General features: G+C 42.5%; 1 protein-coding gene across 1 annotated transcript in view; it reads right to left on the bottom strand.

Annotated features, from left to right (window-relative positions):
* The window catches only part of ANKDD1B (ankyrin repeat and death domain containing 1B), a 52,000-nt gene that overhangs the window by 23,498 nt on the left and 11,430 nt on the right, over positions 1-17,072 (bottom strand). The window contains 5 exon segments of the mRNA XM_053664449.1: positions 3,853-3,881; positions 3,884-3,947; positions 4,722-4,820; positions 12,487-12,590; positions 12,694-12,799. Coding sequence (XP_053520424.1) covers positions 3,853-3,881; positions 3,884-3,947; positions 4,722-4,820; positions 12,487-12,590; positions 12,694-12,799 — 402 coding nt within the window.

Here is a 17,072-nt window from a genome sequence, read left to right as displayed (position 1 = left end):
AAAAAAAAAGTAATACGCTGTCTTGGTAATTAAGTTTCCTAAAATTTATGATAAACACCAGCAGGACAAAAGCGAGTTTGGATTAGGCCAGAACATAGAGAGAAAAGAAGGAACTGGTCTCACACAGAAGAGCTATTTGGATATTTTCCCCTCCTTGTGCGGATTCTTTCCTATAAATATTGGGAAGGAATGCAGAATTCCTTCCTTACTCCCCAAACATTTCCCCCATTGGATGCTAAGAAAAACATCCTTAACAACCGCATTAGCATACATTCACAAGGGTTTACTTGTAGCTACTTAGATATGAACAGCCATGCTGACAGGGATGCAAGAGCAGGGAACAATATTCCCATTCCGACAAATTGGAAAAGCTGTATCCCAGGCTGTTTTACCTGAGTGCCTGGGACAGCCATCTGTTACAACAGAATTTCTCTTCATAATCTACCTTCTCGTTTTCCAGGAAAAGAGATGCCAAAAGGCAAAGCCCAGTGGAAAAACATTTGCAAAATGTGAAGGAAAGAATTCACATCTTTAACATATTAAGAGCCTAATAAATGTTCATATCTTTGATCCAACAATCCTACCTCTAAGAATATACCAAAAAGAAACAGTGAGGAATTCACACTAAGGTATGTACGAAGAGGTTCACAATAGCACAAAACAAAGAAGCACTGAAATAAACTAACTAAATATGTAACAGACTAAATGAATTTGGGGCCGCCACTACAATGTGTAAATGCATAGGAACTCAAAGGACACTGGCAGAAAAATATATCAGATGTACACAGGACAATCCTTCCAGCGCGGGGAAAATATGAACTGCTATTTATATTTATGCTTATCTCAAGATTTTAAAATGTCTATTTCTGGCATCTGTTTTGTAACACATTTATCTAATTATAAATGTATATGTGATAGGCACATGCACAAACTTTCTTTACTGGTACAAGTTGGCTACCAGCAAATACTTGGACACAGCTGCTCTAGTGCATATTCACATGGGTCACTCCAGCTGCCCTGGCAACAAACAACTTCTACAGAGAAGCAGAGGCAGCCTGAAACCCTATGAGTACTGTGGGCCTTATCCAAAAGGCTAATAATATCAACCGACACTTTATGCAAATGAATCCTCTCACAATCTGTAATTACACTTTGTTGGATGTTATGAGTTCTCTCCAATGTGCCCTAACTGGAAAATAGTTAAAAGGTGGATGAAACCCAAATGCGCACATTCCAATGGTAAAGCACTAGAACCGGGCAAGCACAACGAAGACTTTACATCCTGTGACTGCAGGACTCGATCTCTATATTGATTTATGAATGCAAATCATGCCTGGGGCATACCCGGGGTGATTCGTGTTCACTTTCAGTTTCTAAAACATTGGCCCTGACTTTCATTCAAATAGACCAAGTTCCTGGAATCTTCTTTAATTGAGTTAAATCAATTAAACCTGGTCATCAAGCCAGAGGGTCAGAAAAGAGTGAACTCACACACACAAAACGAAACAAATGGAGGCTCTATTTTTGGCCAGGGTCCTCAGCTAAAAGCCTGGCTTATATTCTTCTGGAAACTGGAAGAGAAAATAGTGAAAGTGGTAACAGTACATACCACTGATACCAACAATAACCACAGTCCCATTCATTGCACCCAGACAACACCATAATAACAGAAGATACCACTTGCTGCACACTTACCACATGTGTAACACAGCCTTTCCATTTAAAGCTCCCAGTGGCCTTATGAGACTATTTTACAGGTGAGGAGATTGAGGCTGAAAAGGCCTAGGTAACATGCCCAAGATCAGCCAGCTGGAAGAGTGATGGAGCCAGGACCAACAGTCAAAGCCCTGCTTTTAACCTCAGCATGTCCAGGTCCAGCGAAGCATCAGATCAGGCTGATGGGCTTCACTGGCCCAAAGGGAATATACTCTTGTCCCAGGCATCACACATGCTCACTTGCGTAGCCTTTAGTTTCCATTATGTTACCCACAGTTGCTGTTTTTATGTCCACACCCCACTGGTTCTAAGTCACATGTTCTTTCATATGTTAACCTATCTGAGATCGGAACCCTTCTCGCAAACTCTGTTGACCAGGCAGCAGGTGTGACACAGCTGTCATTGCTCATTATGTGCAGAATGGCTGTCCCTGGCTTAGAAGACAATCTCAGAAACAATAGTGGGGCACCCTTTGATGACACAGAGGACAATATTTTGTTTGGAAGAGCAAGGACCTCAAGACTCTGAGTAAGAAAGGGATTTAGAAGAATAAGACTCAATGCGTGAAGTACAGGAATACTTAACTCCCTTATTTGTTCCTTTACATATACATAATAAAAAATATAATATAAAAATCTAAAAAACTCTTTCAATAAATACAATGTATTCTAAGAGACAAGAAAGGATTTTTTGTGTCATAGTTTAATTGGCAGGATTATTTTGTAGTATTATATAAAATAATGATGTGTCTTACAATCCATGGTGTCTTAAATGAAATGATTACTATATAATATTCCTTATAGTATCTCTCAGGAGAGGTGCCAAGTTTAGAATTTATCAGAACATTAAAGTCCAAGAAGACTCCACTCATCTGAGTTTCCAGAGAACCAACCCAAAACTCATTGACCCAAAGGTTAAAAAGTGACTGACTATCCAGAGTGAATGACACGAATCTACCTCCACAGCCACAGCCTCTCCACTGAACCTCAGACCCAGTTTTTATCTCCCTATTCTCCACTGAACCACGGACCCAGTTAACCTCTCCCTATCGCTCCCCACCTGAATATACCCCACTGCCCCCCCCCAGGCACTTCAAAGTGAACCCATCTAAACCCTTTACTATATAGCCCCTGCTCACCTGCTCCTCCCCTGTGCTCCACGGCTTAGGGATGGGTACCCCGCCATCCCAACAGTGCAAGCCAGAGAGCTGGAGGTCAGAAAGCCTCTCCTCTCCCTAATCTCTGGTCCTAATTTCTGTGGCCCCCTGCTTTAGCTTATCACCTCATCCTGTTTGCAGCCCACGAGTGCCTTGATGAGAGGCTTTCCAGAGCTTTCCATAGCTCTTGCTTTAGCCATCTGCACAGTCACCTGACTGGGATCCCCCACCCCCACAACCTCTCCAGGCACCATGACAGTTAGTTACCTGCCTACACCCAAGATGGATCCCCTCCTTCTTTGCTGCTTCAAACCCTTCTGCTGCCAACAGGTCAAAGCCAAACCCCCTGCCTGGTAGGTGTAGCCTTTCCTCACCTCTCTGCTTTGGCCCACTCTGCTCCCACCTTTCCTGGCCCACTTGTCCTTTACTTGTGCCCCACTCAACTTGTAACCCCCAGGACACACCATGCTCTTTCACGCCTCAGTTTCTTTATATGGGCTCTTCTTCCTTTATCTGAAATGCTCTGTGCTTGCTTGCATCCCCCTCAAACCTCCTCCTACCATTGTCTATTTAAATGGACCTGGATAATGTATTACCTCCTTGTGAAGCCTGGCTGATTTCTGAAACACAGTTTCCTCAGGGTCCCCACAGCAAACTGTATAGATATATATTATTTAATTTAGCCCAATATATTATTTTGGCATGCCCTTCCTGCCCTATAGGTTTCTAGAATAAGTATATATACTCTACCTAGCATAGCATACATAGTAAACATTTTTTTGATGAATGAGTGAATAAATAAATGGATTAACAAATGAATTGCTATAGGTTACTTAAAAGAAAAAAGTAGGAATCTTTCGGCATCACATTTCACACCCTGTGACATGAACATCTTTGTTTTCTTCTCATTCCTTTCTCAAAAGTTACCCCTGCCACCCTTGTGAGCCCCATGCCCAACTGTGATGAGCACCTCCACGTACCTCACTGATCTCATTCACCTCTTCCCGGCTGGGAGCAGCAGCTGCACCGCAGAGCTGTGACCATGCTTCGCCGCAAGGTGCAGGGCCGTGTTCCCCTCCAGCAACGCAGACACACTCGGGCAGCATCCGCTGTACAGAGAACACGCCCTTTTTCTGGTCAGGCTGCAGTGGGGCTTCTGGGAGGTTTCGTTTGGTTAAAGCTGTGATCCAGGCTGTGGGCCGCATTATCCACAGTTTCAAGTGAAATTTGTAATATTTTAAAGTTTTAACTAAAAATACATTGCTGTTGGAACTAAAAGGAAAAAACTCTCCATACTTTTTGTTAAATCTTTGCTGCCAATTTGGTGGTAAAAGTAGAAAAATAAAAGTGATTTCATATAAGTTCTGTGAAGGTAAACTGGTGAAAATTTTAGCGATGTACCCCAAAGTAGTTTTAAAAGTATAGAACTCTCTGGCTGCAATTTCACACCCAGGAATTTGTCCTAAGAAAATAATCAACGCTGTGACATAGATACAGATGTCCATTGGGGGTTCCCTCCCCAGGCAGGTGGGGCTGAGCCTCCAACAGACCCCAGGGGAAGAAAAGAGAGGAGTGGAATCAGAGGACTGCAATGAGAAGGAAAACCCGAGTAGTTTATTAATTTTAAAACCATTTATCGATCAAAAATGGACAATCTGTCCAATCCAAACTGTAAAAGTGGGGTCATTTGACAATCTGGATATTCCATGATTTTCTCTGACTGTAGTAACAACTAAAAACTCCACTAGTGACCAAAATGCCATCACCAAAATATACACCATCATTCCCCTTCCTCTTATTCTTTAACAAAATAAAAGTGAAAAAGTGAATAAACAAAAGTCCAACTCACTTTGTCCTTTTCTGAAGTATGCAGCTCGAGGAAGATAAGTTTTTCTATCATCTCGACGTGGCCCCTTTCAGCGGCCAAAAGAAATGCTGTCCTTCCTTTCTGAAAATCAATCATAAGCCTCCGGTGTATATTACACACTTATTGAACAAGCAAGACGCCTGACGAGGTAGGCAGTGTCTTGAGGATGATGAGGAAGCTGAGACGGTGTTTCTCGTCAGAGCATTCTGGGCCCTTCCTGGGGGGAGTGGTAACAATTTCTCTAAGCCTATACCTGATCCAGTTCTGACTTATTCCCCCAAACTTTGGGAGTTCCCCAGTCATCTGGGGGAAGCACTGCTCAGAAATGGCCTCCCCAGCAGCTGGGAAGGTGTCATCTCACAGCTGGACAAGTTTCCCTTTCAAATGCAGCCGTTTTACCAATCTCCTGTGTTTACTGAATAGTTCTTTCACTCAAGGATTTTATTACATGCCCGACCTGTCTTAGGCACGTGCATGTCACACATTAAGCCTTGTCTTTCTGACGAAAATGTCTGAAGCAGAAGTTTTCCAGGGCTCAATATTTACATGGCCATCCAAACATGACCTTTTAGCCACTGCTCCTTTATGAGGCCTTGCTTGCTTGCTCATATGTTTATCTCCACCTTTCACTCAGAATCAGGAGAAAAACTCTTGAGAATGGTCTATGTGAAATGGAATCAAGAAATTAGGCATTATGCAGAGAACACAGCTTAAAAGGGGTGTCCAGGTGTGATTTTGGGGGAAGGAAAGTTCAGTGCAGAATTTTCTGATTATCATAATTTCTCCAATTTCCCACATTGCAAATGGAGCCTGCATTTGTAACAGCCAAACTGTCATCAACAAAAGTAAAACATCTATAGAAACTTTAATTTTCTAACTCAACATATTTAAAAGGAGAAAAAAGGAAGTTGGGGCAGCAAAATGGAGGCAGAAGTATTTTTTTTGACTAAAGAAAACTCAAATCGGCTTGGTGTGTTATTAACTAAAAGCTTAGCAAGATGTGTGAGATGTGAAAAACAAGACACAAGCCTCTTTATAAGAAGGTCCCTGAGTTTGAGATTTGTCATCTGATCTCCTGCTAAGGTGGGGTAATGAAAAGATCATGGTCACTGTTAACCTGAGATACAGTTCATGATTTCCCAGAAACCAGAAGAAAAAGGAAAGAAAAATGCTGAAATAATAAATGGCAAAAAAAAAAGCCTACAGGGATAGCTCCATATCCATGCATACATAGAGGCTGGAGAAACAACTGGCACCAAAAAGTTCAACTAAATCTTCATTCTTGAGCCAGATGGGCTGCCAGTGAGGCCTACATTTCCAGCTCTTCAATGTGCTGCCAGTGGCCAGGCCTCTCCTGCCCCATGAAGTGGTCACATAACTCATGCAGGTCACAGTGATTGGTTCTGGGTTGGGCATATGATTCCAGCAAGGCCAAAAAGAGATGTTTTGGAGATTTATATATGAGCATTAGATGAGTGAGAAATTTTCTTTCTTATGAATTAAAATCCATAAAAATCTCCATAAGAATATAAACTTGAGGCTGCTAGCAGCCATATTTCCGACCTTGTGGCCTATCAATAATGCCAACACAGAGATAGCCAAGAGATGTGGGAAAAAAAAAAGAGCTGGATCCAGCCATGCCTGAAGCTAAATAGATATACCCTCAAACTCTTTAGTTAGGAGTTAAAAAAAATACCTTTATTGCTTAATCTAGATTAAGCTGATTTTTTTTCACTCATAACAGAAAGCATTCTAACTCATACATATTTAATAGTTTGGGGAAAAATACTACTAGAAGTATCAGTGAGTCTGTTCAACTTTAAAATGACCTTGTTGCTTTACCCTTGCTCTGCAGTCTAGCATTTCTGTATATCCAAACGAAATGATATTCACCCAAAAGAAATTCTCATCTGGCAGGAAATGGGAGGTTATCACAAATGAAGCATCTTTCCTTGCCAAAAAACAGTCGTTACTTTAAACTTTGGATGCCCTTTAAAAACGTTATGATCAAAACAACAACAAAAAGTTAAAGCGAAATTATACAAAGTAATCTATATTTTATAAATATATGAAAATAACATAAAGTAATATATATGTTTCTTTAAAGTTAAGATTACTGTGGAAAACAGTATGGAGTTTCCTAAAAAAATTAAAAATGGAACTGCCATTTGGCCCAGCGATCCCACTCCTGGGAATATATTCTAAGAATCCCAAAACACCAATCAGAAAGAACCTATGCACGTCTATGTTTATACCAGTGTTATTTACAATCACCAAGATCTGGAAGCAGCCCAAGTACCCATCGGTAGATTACTGGATAAAAAAGCTGTGGTACATTTATATAATAGAATACTACATAGGTGGAAAAAAGAAACCCTTACCCTTTGCAATAGCATGGATGTACCCAGAGATTATTATGCTAAGCAAAATAAGTCAGTTAGAGAAAACAAATACCAGGTGATCTCATTCACATGTGGAATCCAATGAACAAAATAAACTGATGAACAAAACAGGACCAGAGGCATGGATGCATGGGACAGACTGACAGATCTCAGAGGGGAGGACTGTAAGAGATTAGCCAAAGAACATGCATGCACGTATGCATAGCCCATGGACACAGACAACAATGTGGTGAAGGCTGGGGGTGGGGGGCAAAGGTGGGGAAATAGGGGACATCTGTAATAGTGTTAAGACTGAATGAATGAATAAAATTAAATATTTAGTTGGCTTTATTCAACAACTCATGAATTGGGCAGCACCTCCACTAGTAAATAGAAAGCTGTTCCTAGTATCTTACAAACGTATCGAAAATAGCATAAAGATAAGTAACATTAAAATGAGATACTTATCTTTTCTCCTGCCCTAGAACATGAGGAAAATACATGGCACCCAATAGGAATTTCAAAAATAGGTTTTTAAATATAGTTTCCTATCATGTCTTATTTCAGTTTTAGGCACTGAACCCTTTTTAATGGATAGGCCGTGACCCAGTGCAACCCCATAGGACTGCCCCTCACTTGGGAGGCAAGGAGACAGGAAGATGTTTCAGCCAGGACAACAGTGGAGCCTGGCGTCAGAACCCCAGATTTGGGGTCCCAGACAAGTCCCAATGCCTTCCCAGCTCAGGATCCTGATTCCCTTTCCTAATTAACAAAAAATAAGGAGGCCCCAGAATTCCTGCTCCTTTTTTCTTTTATTCATTTAATGTATACTTAACCTAGGATGTTTTAATTCAGTTCATTTAAATTTTTTTGCATGTCAATAAGCCTGAGGAGTACCAATTGTTTATTAGAAATGATTTTTCATTTTTAAGTTTACTGCCAGGGTTATAAATTTGACAAGTTACCAAATTCAGCAAGAATTTTTATAAACAGTCGTTAAATTGGCACCCAAAGTCCCACCTGACCATCCCTGCCCACAGGGATCCCAGAGATGGTGCCCTGGGCAGCCTCTGAGGGAAGGAGGCCGGTGGAACCCAGCACACAGCGCCCAGGGCCTTGTGCACAATGGACGCCACACCTTTTCCCTTCTGCTGGGATCAGGAATTCATAGCAGAACACCAGCAGAAGGGGGAAACCAGCAGGTCCCTGAATAAGCAGAGATCTGAGAGGGAAAAAGAATGTTGTCATAAGGTAGAAAGTGCTGAAAGAGCCAGCAGTGAATATGAAGTTGTGTGCCTAGTATAGGCAGGGTTAGCTCTTCCCTTACACACCGCAGCCAATAGATTTGTTGACTCTAAGGCTGTTAAATACTGCTCTCAGGTACACAGAAGAAGATATGTCTTCTCAAACCCCTCGTGATCACTAGTCCCAACACTTCCAAAAAAAAGCTTCTTTGCATTTGGATCTCTAGCGATTTCCTATATAGATTCCTTTAAACCAACACAAGTTTCCATATATCTGCAGCTGAAACCAATCTAACACTGTACCACAAAATTCTTATAAATATTCAAGAAATATGTGAACGGCCTCTGAGGCCATACCTTTCTGTGTCACCCCTTGTAGTCAGACTACTTATTTTTGATCACCAGATGGGAGTTTACATGGAGATTCAAAATATGTAGCCAAATTTACCTATAACTTATCTGGCTGCTCCAATCTCTGTCCCCTGGAAAGGCCAGGTGATTTCTAGAGCTATAGGGTTGGGAGCAAGTGACGCGTGCACTGCCCAGCAGTACCCGTGGCACCGTGGATGAGTCATGAGACAAATCCACGTGGACTACCGAGGCCCGTGGAAGAACAGGGCCGGTGTGGCTACTCCCTCCAGGGGGGAGAGCCTCCGAACCACCTGGCCACCCTCTCAAGGGGACAGTGGCTTGGAGTGGCCTGGCAACTCTCTCAAGGAGAGAGAGAGCGCGCTGACTCTTGCTTAGAGAGCCTTTAACTGGTTTTCTTGCACAGGAGTTCAGGTACAACTTATTAATCATCGTCAGGCAGTAAACAATACATAGTATACAAAGAACCATTAGGGCTTCTCCCAAGTCAGGGTGTGTCAGCTAAAAGGCTACCGAACTTTGGGAACATAAACGCACTTTCTGCTCGGGCCTTTATCATTTAACGAAAAGCATTCTCAGCAAAGCAGGCGTCACAGGATTGTTAAGAATTCTTTATCTTGCCAGAGTACCCCGGCCCTGTGCTAGCTGGTGAAAGGTTGCACCGTCTTCCCTGTCACAGGTCTTCAGGCTTAAGTGGATTAGAGCCAGGAAGTGCTTGGGGACATGGGGACTTGGGCTTTGTCAAAGCCTAGGGGTAAGGATCCATCACTCCCTCTTTGTCGCAGCCCTCTGAGTCCTTCCATGATGGCCTCCCAAGTGATGTGTCTGGCCTAGGCTGCCCCTCCTCTGAGGGGTCTCACCTGTCTCTGACCATCTGACCATACCTTGGGGGCAGGGAGAGGAAGCAGAGGCAGCGTTTGCTACCAGAGATACCAGAGACAAGCTTTGTCTCTTTGTGGCTCGAATTCCAGAGAGGTCGCTCACTCGGCCTTAGGCACGAGAGACGGTTTAAAATTCCTGAAACCAGGCAGAGCAGTTCCCAACAAGCAAGGTCCAAAGATTTTCCGGTGCCCTCCATCTCTCCTATTTAACCAGGCCACACAAACTCTCCTGGTCTAGTTAAATCCATTTTATTAATAAAGACCTCACAGCTGGCCTGCCTGGTTAGCTTTTGGAGTTCCCTCCAGGCTAAAGAGAGGATTTCACTAACTCTGGGCAGATAAACAAGATCACTTTCTGTTGAGGAGACAGTACACCAGAGGCCCAACTGTGAAGGTGGAGCAGTCTTTTCTATCAGATGTGTTTCAGGAGCTTCACAACACTTCTAAGTGAACACTGACAAAGCACCTAGTGATGAATTAAGAGACCCTGAACCCCTGGTTTCTACTAGCTTATGCCAGCATCCTCGATCCCACTCACAGATTTCAGAGGAAGAAGAAACTGTCTGCCTTTTGCATTGATCAGTCCAGGTTTCTGACGGGACTAAAAGTGAACTCAGAGATTCTTCTCTCCCTAGACAGCCCAGTAGGCTCATTATTTGCTCATTCCTCATAAGTCTCTAAACCCATCTCTATTTTAAGATCTCTCGGCAGGACATGTGACTTGCACAATCTGTTGCCAGGGCTCCGTGGCCTTTTACCCGGCAGATAGTCAGAGGATGAGGAAGAGGAGTGGAACAGGACAAACCCAGACCAGCTGAAGAGACAAGAAAGTTGCTGGCTGGCAAAAGCTCCAAAAGTAGGGAAGGGTCCCCACAAACGTGCATTGGTCTTTGAGCTCTTTCACCTGCCTGGTCTTCCCTGCACTGCTGTTCTCCCATGAAAGCAGCCAGAGTCCACAGAAAGGGAAGACAGTCCTGTGTCTTAGGTATAACAGGCCTTTTCTGCTCAACTGAACTGAATGGAACTCATTTGGAGGCTGCCTCCCCACTTAGGATCAATCACACTGGGATGATCCAACTTCTTCACCCTGGCACCTGATGCTATTTGACTATGATGATCAGTTTGAGGAAATCAGGCCATGTACTTTATCCTATAACGGCTGTTATAACAGCAATCATTTAGTGAGCACTTGCCATGGGCCAGGCTCCTTGCTTGGTGCTTTAGTCATGAACCCATTTAGGCATCCCCAAAGTGGCTGCTCCAACATCTTCTACATAAGAGTGGTTTAGGGGTGGTATCTGATTAGAAAGGGGTGATAGACTAGCTTACCATGAAGCTCACTGGCATCCTCATTTTTACGGAATCTTAATACCAATTTTCTATATCAAAGAATGGAGGTGTTACCAAAAAAGAATTATAGTGCAGTCAACCCACCCTCCCCAATCATTCCCTTGATGCCACCAGAAGCAGGTTTTATTATTCTCAATGTACATATGGAAATACTGAGGCTTCCAGCAATTGGGAAATTTGCTTAAAGCCACATAGCTAGTATATGCCCAGACCATTGCCCAAGTCTCTGCCTCTGAGCTATAAATGTATAATAGTTACTTAGTCACACTCAAAGGAAGTAAAAGAAATTTATAGCCCTGGCTGGTGTGGCTCAGTAAATTGAACTTCAGCCTACAAACCAAAAGGTCTGGTTCCATTCCCACCCAGGGCACCTGCCTGAGTTGTGGGCCAGGTCCCCAGTTGGGGGCGTGACAGAGGCAACCAGTCAATGTTTCTCTCCCTCTCTTTCTCCCTCTCTCCCTTCTCTCTAAAAATAAATAAATAAAATCTTTAAGAAAAAGAAATTTGTAGGCTTTATTTGAAGAAGTAGTTTTTTTTATCATTGTTAATTTTAAGTCTAAAGTCAGAAAACAACATAAAGGGTTTTTTTTTCATGAATGCTACTAATTAACTTCTAGAGACTTATCAAATATAATGTTCTAAAGGCACAGTGAAATGGTGGTCCCATTCAAAATAAAACTGCCAATCCCACAGAGAATACTGCCCTGTGGGAAAAAGCCTAAGAGATATCACAGAGAAAAAGCAATCCCTGGTACACGGGCAATGACCACGGTCATCTGGAAAGGGAGACAGTGCAGCACAGGGACTGGGTCAGCCAGACCTGAGCGCAGTGCCTGGTTCTGTCACTTTCTAGTTTTGGAACTTTGGATCAGGTACTTAGCCTCACTGAGCCTCAACTTCCTCACCTTTAAAAATAGACAAAATATTCCCTTCTTTATAGGATTATTGTGCATATTGATAGGATAATTCATTCATTCAGCAATGAACTGTTTAACATCCATGTGTGCCAGGCTCTAGCCTCTTACTGAAATGAATGTAAGTAGCTTTCCTCTCTACCTAGCCCACTAATAAATACTCAAAAGTAGTACTTGCTATTATATATCTCCCTATGAAAAAAAAGAATATAGACAAATATGGTAAAATTGCATTACATTTCATGACTCATTGCTGCAGAGCCTTGGGTCAAATACATTCCAAAAGGGTCAGGCATAATAGCGTAAAATGCGGTCACCCATTCTGAATACCAAACAGGGTGGATGCTGTCCACACCCCTGCCAGCATGAGGGAGCAGAGAGGGAAGAAGGAATCCCAGGGCTTCCTTACTACTGCCTGCGCTCCCCACATGCAAGTGCCAGGGCCACCACCAGCACCTGCGCTTTCCTTCTGCTCTGTGGTCCTCCAGGATGATGGAGGAGCTTGCTGCAGGTTCGTGCTGGCTGTGCTGGCATCTCCGGCAGGGACAGAAAGAAAGCCGAATTTGGTGGATATATGTATCAGATGTGTGCCACCACAGCGAGCACACCTCATCAGGCTGGTCCAGGTTCTTCAGGTGCAGATCTTGAATGAGGTACTCCACAATGCGCACATTATTGCTCTGAGCTGCAAAGTGGAGGCCACTCATTCCATCTTGGAGAGAATCGAGGTACAGGAGGTAATCACATAGTGATCTCAGGACCTTCCCCTCCTGTATTGTGAGGTGGGAGCTTCTGTCCAGGTGTGACCCCCGTACCTACCTGATTCTTGGCTCTCTGGTCTGCTCCGGCTCTAACCAGCATGAGCATGATCTCGAGGCTCCCGGCCCAGGCTGCAAGGTGAATTACTATCAAGCCATGTTTCCCCAAGAAGAGAGAGAAAAGAATCCATCACTTGGATGAGCCATACCACATAATCTTAAATCACCAAAAGCCAAACTGACAGTCGACTGTAGAAAATTAAGAAATAGAGAGAGAATTTCATATACAGCAAAGGTGATATTTCAGTTCTACGGGGAAAACAAATATATTTAATAAATGATGTGGGCACAAGTGGCTCGCCATCTGAAAGAAAATAAAATTAAGTCCTATATGTCATATTGCAAACACACAAAAACACAATAACAATACATATATCACAGGTAAATGTAGACTGCAATGTACTGTGCCTTCATCCAGACATTATAAAGGGAAAGACTGATGATAAAATCAGTAAACAAAGGATAGATTCTTTAAACGTTTCTAAATAAAGATAAATGGTTACTTTCTCTAATATATGAAGCACTCCTACAAATCAACAAGAAAAAGGCAACTGAACCAATTGAAAAAGGTACCAAAAGTGGTATCAGTGGAAGTGAAACCAACATAATTTAAGCAATCTGGCAAAATCTATTAAAATATTAAAGTAACCAGCAATCCCACTCCTGGGAATCTACCCCATGAAAATAAGTTTTAGGGCCCAATGTTATATAATCAAGGATATTAATTTTTTTTTTTTAGATTTTATTTATTTATCTTTAGAGGGGAAGGGAAGGAGAGAGGGAGAGAAACATCAATGTATGGTTGCCTTTTGTGCGTCCCCTGCTGGGAAGTGGCCTGCAGGGAACCGGCCTGCAACCCCAGTATGTGCCCTGACTGGGAATCGAACCGCGATTGTCTGGTTCACAGGCCTGTGCTCAATCCACTAAGCTACACCAGCCAGGGCGAGGATATTAATTTTAACACTTAAAACTGAGAGCAAGGTTAATGTCCATCAATACAGGAATGCTGACCAAATTAGGACACACATCATGAAGCCATTCAAAATAATGAATAGAGCTATAGCAATTGACTGAATTGGAGTGATTTCCATGAGGTAGCTGTTAAAACATAGAAAAGAAGGTGCAGATAAAATATAACATAATCCTATTTTTATAAAATAAGCAATGACCAAGAAAAACCCTCATATGTGTATATATGTATATATACACATATGTATACAGTTGGCCCTCCATATCTGTAGATTCCACATCTGTGTATTCAACTAACTGTAAATTGAAAATATTTGCAAAAAAAATGTTACATAGTTGCTGACATGTACTATGCAGTTAGGCCTACATACTCTATTTAAATATTTACAATTCCAGTAAAAAGAAAATGTTTACCAATTTCTGTATTCTTTTCTTCAAGGAACAGCAATGTACAATAACTAGTTGAGGTTAGCCTTCTCTATAAATCGATGTTATATACTCGGTAAAACCAAATCCAGTTTCACATATGGTCAAAGAAGAGGCCAGAAATATTTGAAATAGAGGATAAATCATGTTTTGATAGGAGCTCAAGTTTTCCCTAAGAGGTCATTTCTAATTTCAAAGCCACAAACACATAAACATTTCAAACACTGATCATAAAATCCAAAAGCCAGAAATTCAAGCTGCAAACAACCTGAGTCTCTGAAAATATAAATTCAGCGTGGAGCCATTATTCCTCGGAGACAAAGAGTGGCTGTTCACCAGTGCCGGTTCCGCCACAAGAACCGTCATAAAACTAAGCCTTCTGATATAGAACTGACATGCCTGAGATGGTATATGAGCATGTGTCATGGATTACACTAGTGGTTGGTACACGATGCTCTGTAAAGTGTTAAATGCCCACCACCACTCACAGCCTGGCCTCAGTACAAGTCTGGTCACAGGTGAAAAGGTCAATAACTTCCTCTGGGGAACACTTGTATTTAAGGAGTTTCCAAAAAATAAGAAGCTCTGAGAGCAGATGCTTGTCATTATTCTCTGAGCATCATCTGCACTCCAGCTGAGATCCTTTCTTCACATCTGGAGGAAGAGCCTTCTTTTACCAGTCTGCCTCTTCCCAAGCCTTGAGGATGCTGTCCACTTTGAACCTGGAGTCTTCAGCATCTGGGCTATGCATTTGATCCTTATGTGATGTCTTGAACAATGCACATCTCTTACAGTTCTGGTCCTTGCTTCCTTAGTAGATTATCAGCCCCTCAAAACAAGGACTGTATCTCATGCCAGTACTTTCGGACACAATCACCTGGGGATCTTGATAAATCACACATTCTAATTCAAGAGGTCAGGGGTGGGCCCAAGAGTCTGCATCCCTAAGAAGCTCCTAGGCAATGCCAGTGCTTCTGGTCCCAGGACCACACTTTGAGTAGCAAGAATTTATATCTACCAATAGTTGAAACCCCAGTAGTTGGCATTGGGACTTATCCATGACAGTCACTGAATAAATATTGATGGTGAAGGGTTTCAACTGTTGACTCTTTACAAAGAGATATTAGAACTTACAAGACAGATCTATTTGCCAAGACAAACTCGGGGCTCATTGCCCAGATAAGGGATCTTCCACATCTGACCAAACATGGCCTTGCATGAATTATAAAAATCATTTTATTAGTTATGTACTAATTTTCCTATGAGTAATAAAACTACTCACAGAAATACTTAACTTGGTGAACCTTCAAGGCAGAATATGGTGATACATCAGAAATTACTGACAGCATTTCAGTCTCACAAGGTAAGTTACAAGGGGCTTCCAAATGGCAAAGGCCTCAAAGAGAACAAGTTGGTAAAAGCATTTTGGGATTAACTGACTTACATTATAACATAAGCCAATAGTATATTGAATATATTAGAAACATGGTGTTTAAAAGAAAAGATGCTATTCAACCTGAGCAATGGATACACAGTTGTTTATTGTATGATTCTCCTCCGTTTTAGATAATGTTAAAGATTTGGGTTTTCAGTCCTGATTAAGATGGGGTACATATGCTCCACTCTGTCTCTCTCACTAAATGTGACGGAAATATCTGGAAGGAATGCACAGAGCAGCTATCTGAGAACTCTGAGAAGTAAATGGTAACAGGTAGATTGGGAAAGAAGCCAGAACCCAAACTATAAACAGTAAGGATTTCCTGATTTTTTCTTTTGCCTTCCATATCTTTTTCATGGCAGTGCAAATCACAGAACAGCACCCCACGCATGGACAGAAAGAGCTCCATGAGAAGCCCTCTCTAGTCTAAGGAGTAGAAGGGGGACCCTATGGGACAGAGAAGGGAAGGGAAACCCTGTTTCTTTTTTCCCTTCCAGACCTGCCCAGGCAAGCCTCATTCCCAAAGCTGCAACCCTATGACAGGAGGGGCAGAAGCTGTGACTGAACAAGACACTAAACCTCTGACAGTGGGAATCCTTCTCTCTGACCAGAGACTGTGGTCAGAAAAGGGGATGACGATACGGGTGGGGAACCCATTGCTTTTTCTCCTTAATCCCAAAGAGAGAACCAAATGTGGAAAGTACACAGTGGAACTGGGAGACTACACCCTTGGCTCTTTAGTCAGAGGAGCAGAAAAGGTGGGGAGGGGCCCTGGAGCTGGAGAATAAGGGAGAGATAATCTTGGAGATGTGGGAGGTCGAGATAGCAACCCCATTAGGTTGTGTATGAATTCCTAGCCTCACCTCTGACTTATGTATGGAACTGACCCTAAACAACATGACAAAGGCTTGGAGAACTGAACTAGGGGCTAGGTCACTGCCCAGGTCTCAGACTGGCCCCCGAATGGCATGCATGTGGGACCGGTCCAAAGAGCACTGTAAAGGTGTTGAAAATGTAGTGGCATTGGTATCAAATGGTGTTGGTGAAACTGGCCATCCATACGCTAGAAAAAATAAGCAAACAAATGAACAAACAAGAACCTGGAGCTATTCCTCACACCTTATTAACTCAAAATGAACAACAGATCTAAATGTAAAACACAAGGCTACAAAGTTGGGTGGTTGTTTTTTGTTTTTTACTCTGAAGGTATGTTTATTGAAGATGGGAACAGTGAAACAAAGAAGGGCCTAGAGTAGAAGTAGCAACAAGAGACAGCTTTGGCTGGGCTGCCTTAACTCACTGGGAAGTCAGAGAAAAGAGGGTGCTGTGGACAGGTTCAGGGCATTAGCCCAGGACAAGCGGCGATGCCCATTGTGCCTTGGTTAAAGTTCTATGGGGACCCTTAGAGTTTAGGATATTTGTGCCTGTGGGAGAAGAAAACAGGGAAGAGGGGAGGGGAATGGTGTGGTTTGCTCCCCAGAGGGACAGCATGCCTATAAAAGTTTGGGGGAAAAAAAAGAGAGAAAATCTTCATGACCTTAAG

Source organism: Artibeus jamaicensis, unplaced genomic scaffold (assembly GCF_021234435.1).
Source record: "Artibeus jamaicensis isolate MK-2021 breed Jamaican fruit bat unplaced genomic scaffold, CSHL_Jam_final contig_373, whole genome shotgun sequence".
In the NCBI taxonomy this organism is placed as follows: domain Eukaryota; kingdom Metazoa; phylum Chordata; class Mammalia; order Chiroptera; family Phyllostomidae; genus Artibeus; species Artibeus jamaicensis.
This window is presented reverse-complemented; position numbering and strand designations above follow the sequence as displayed.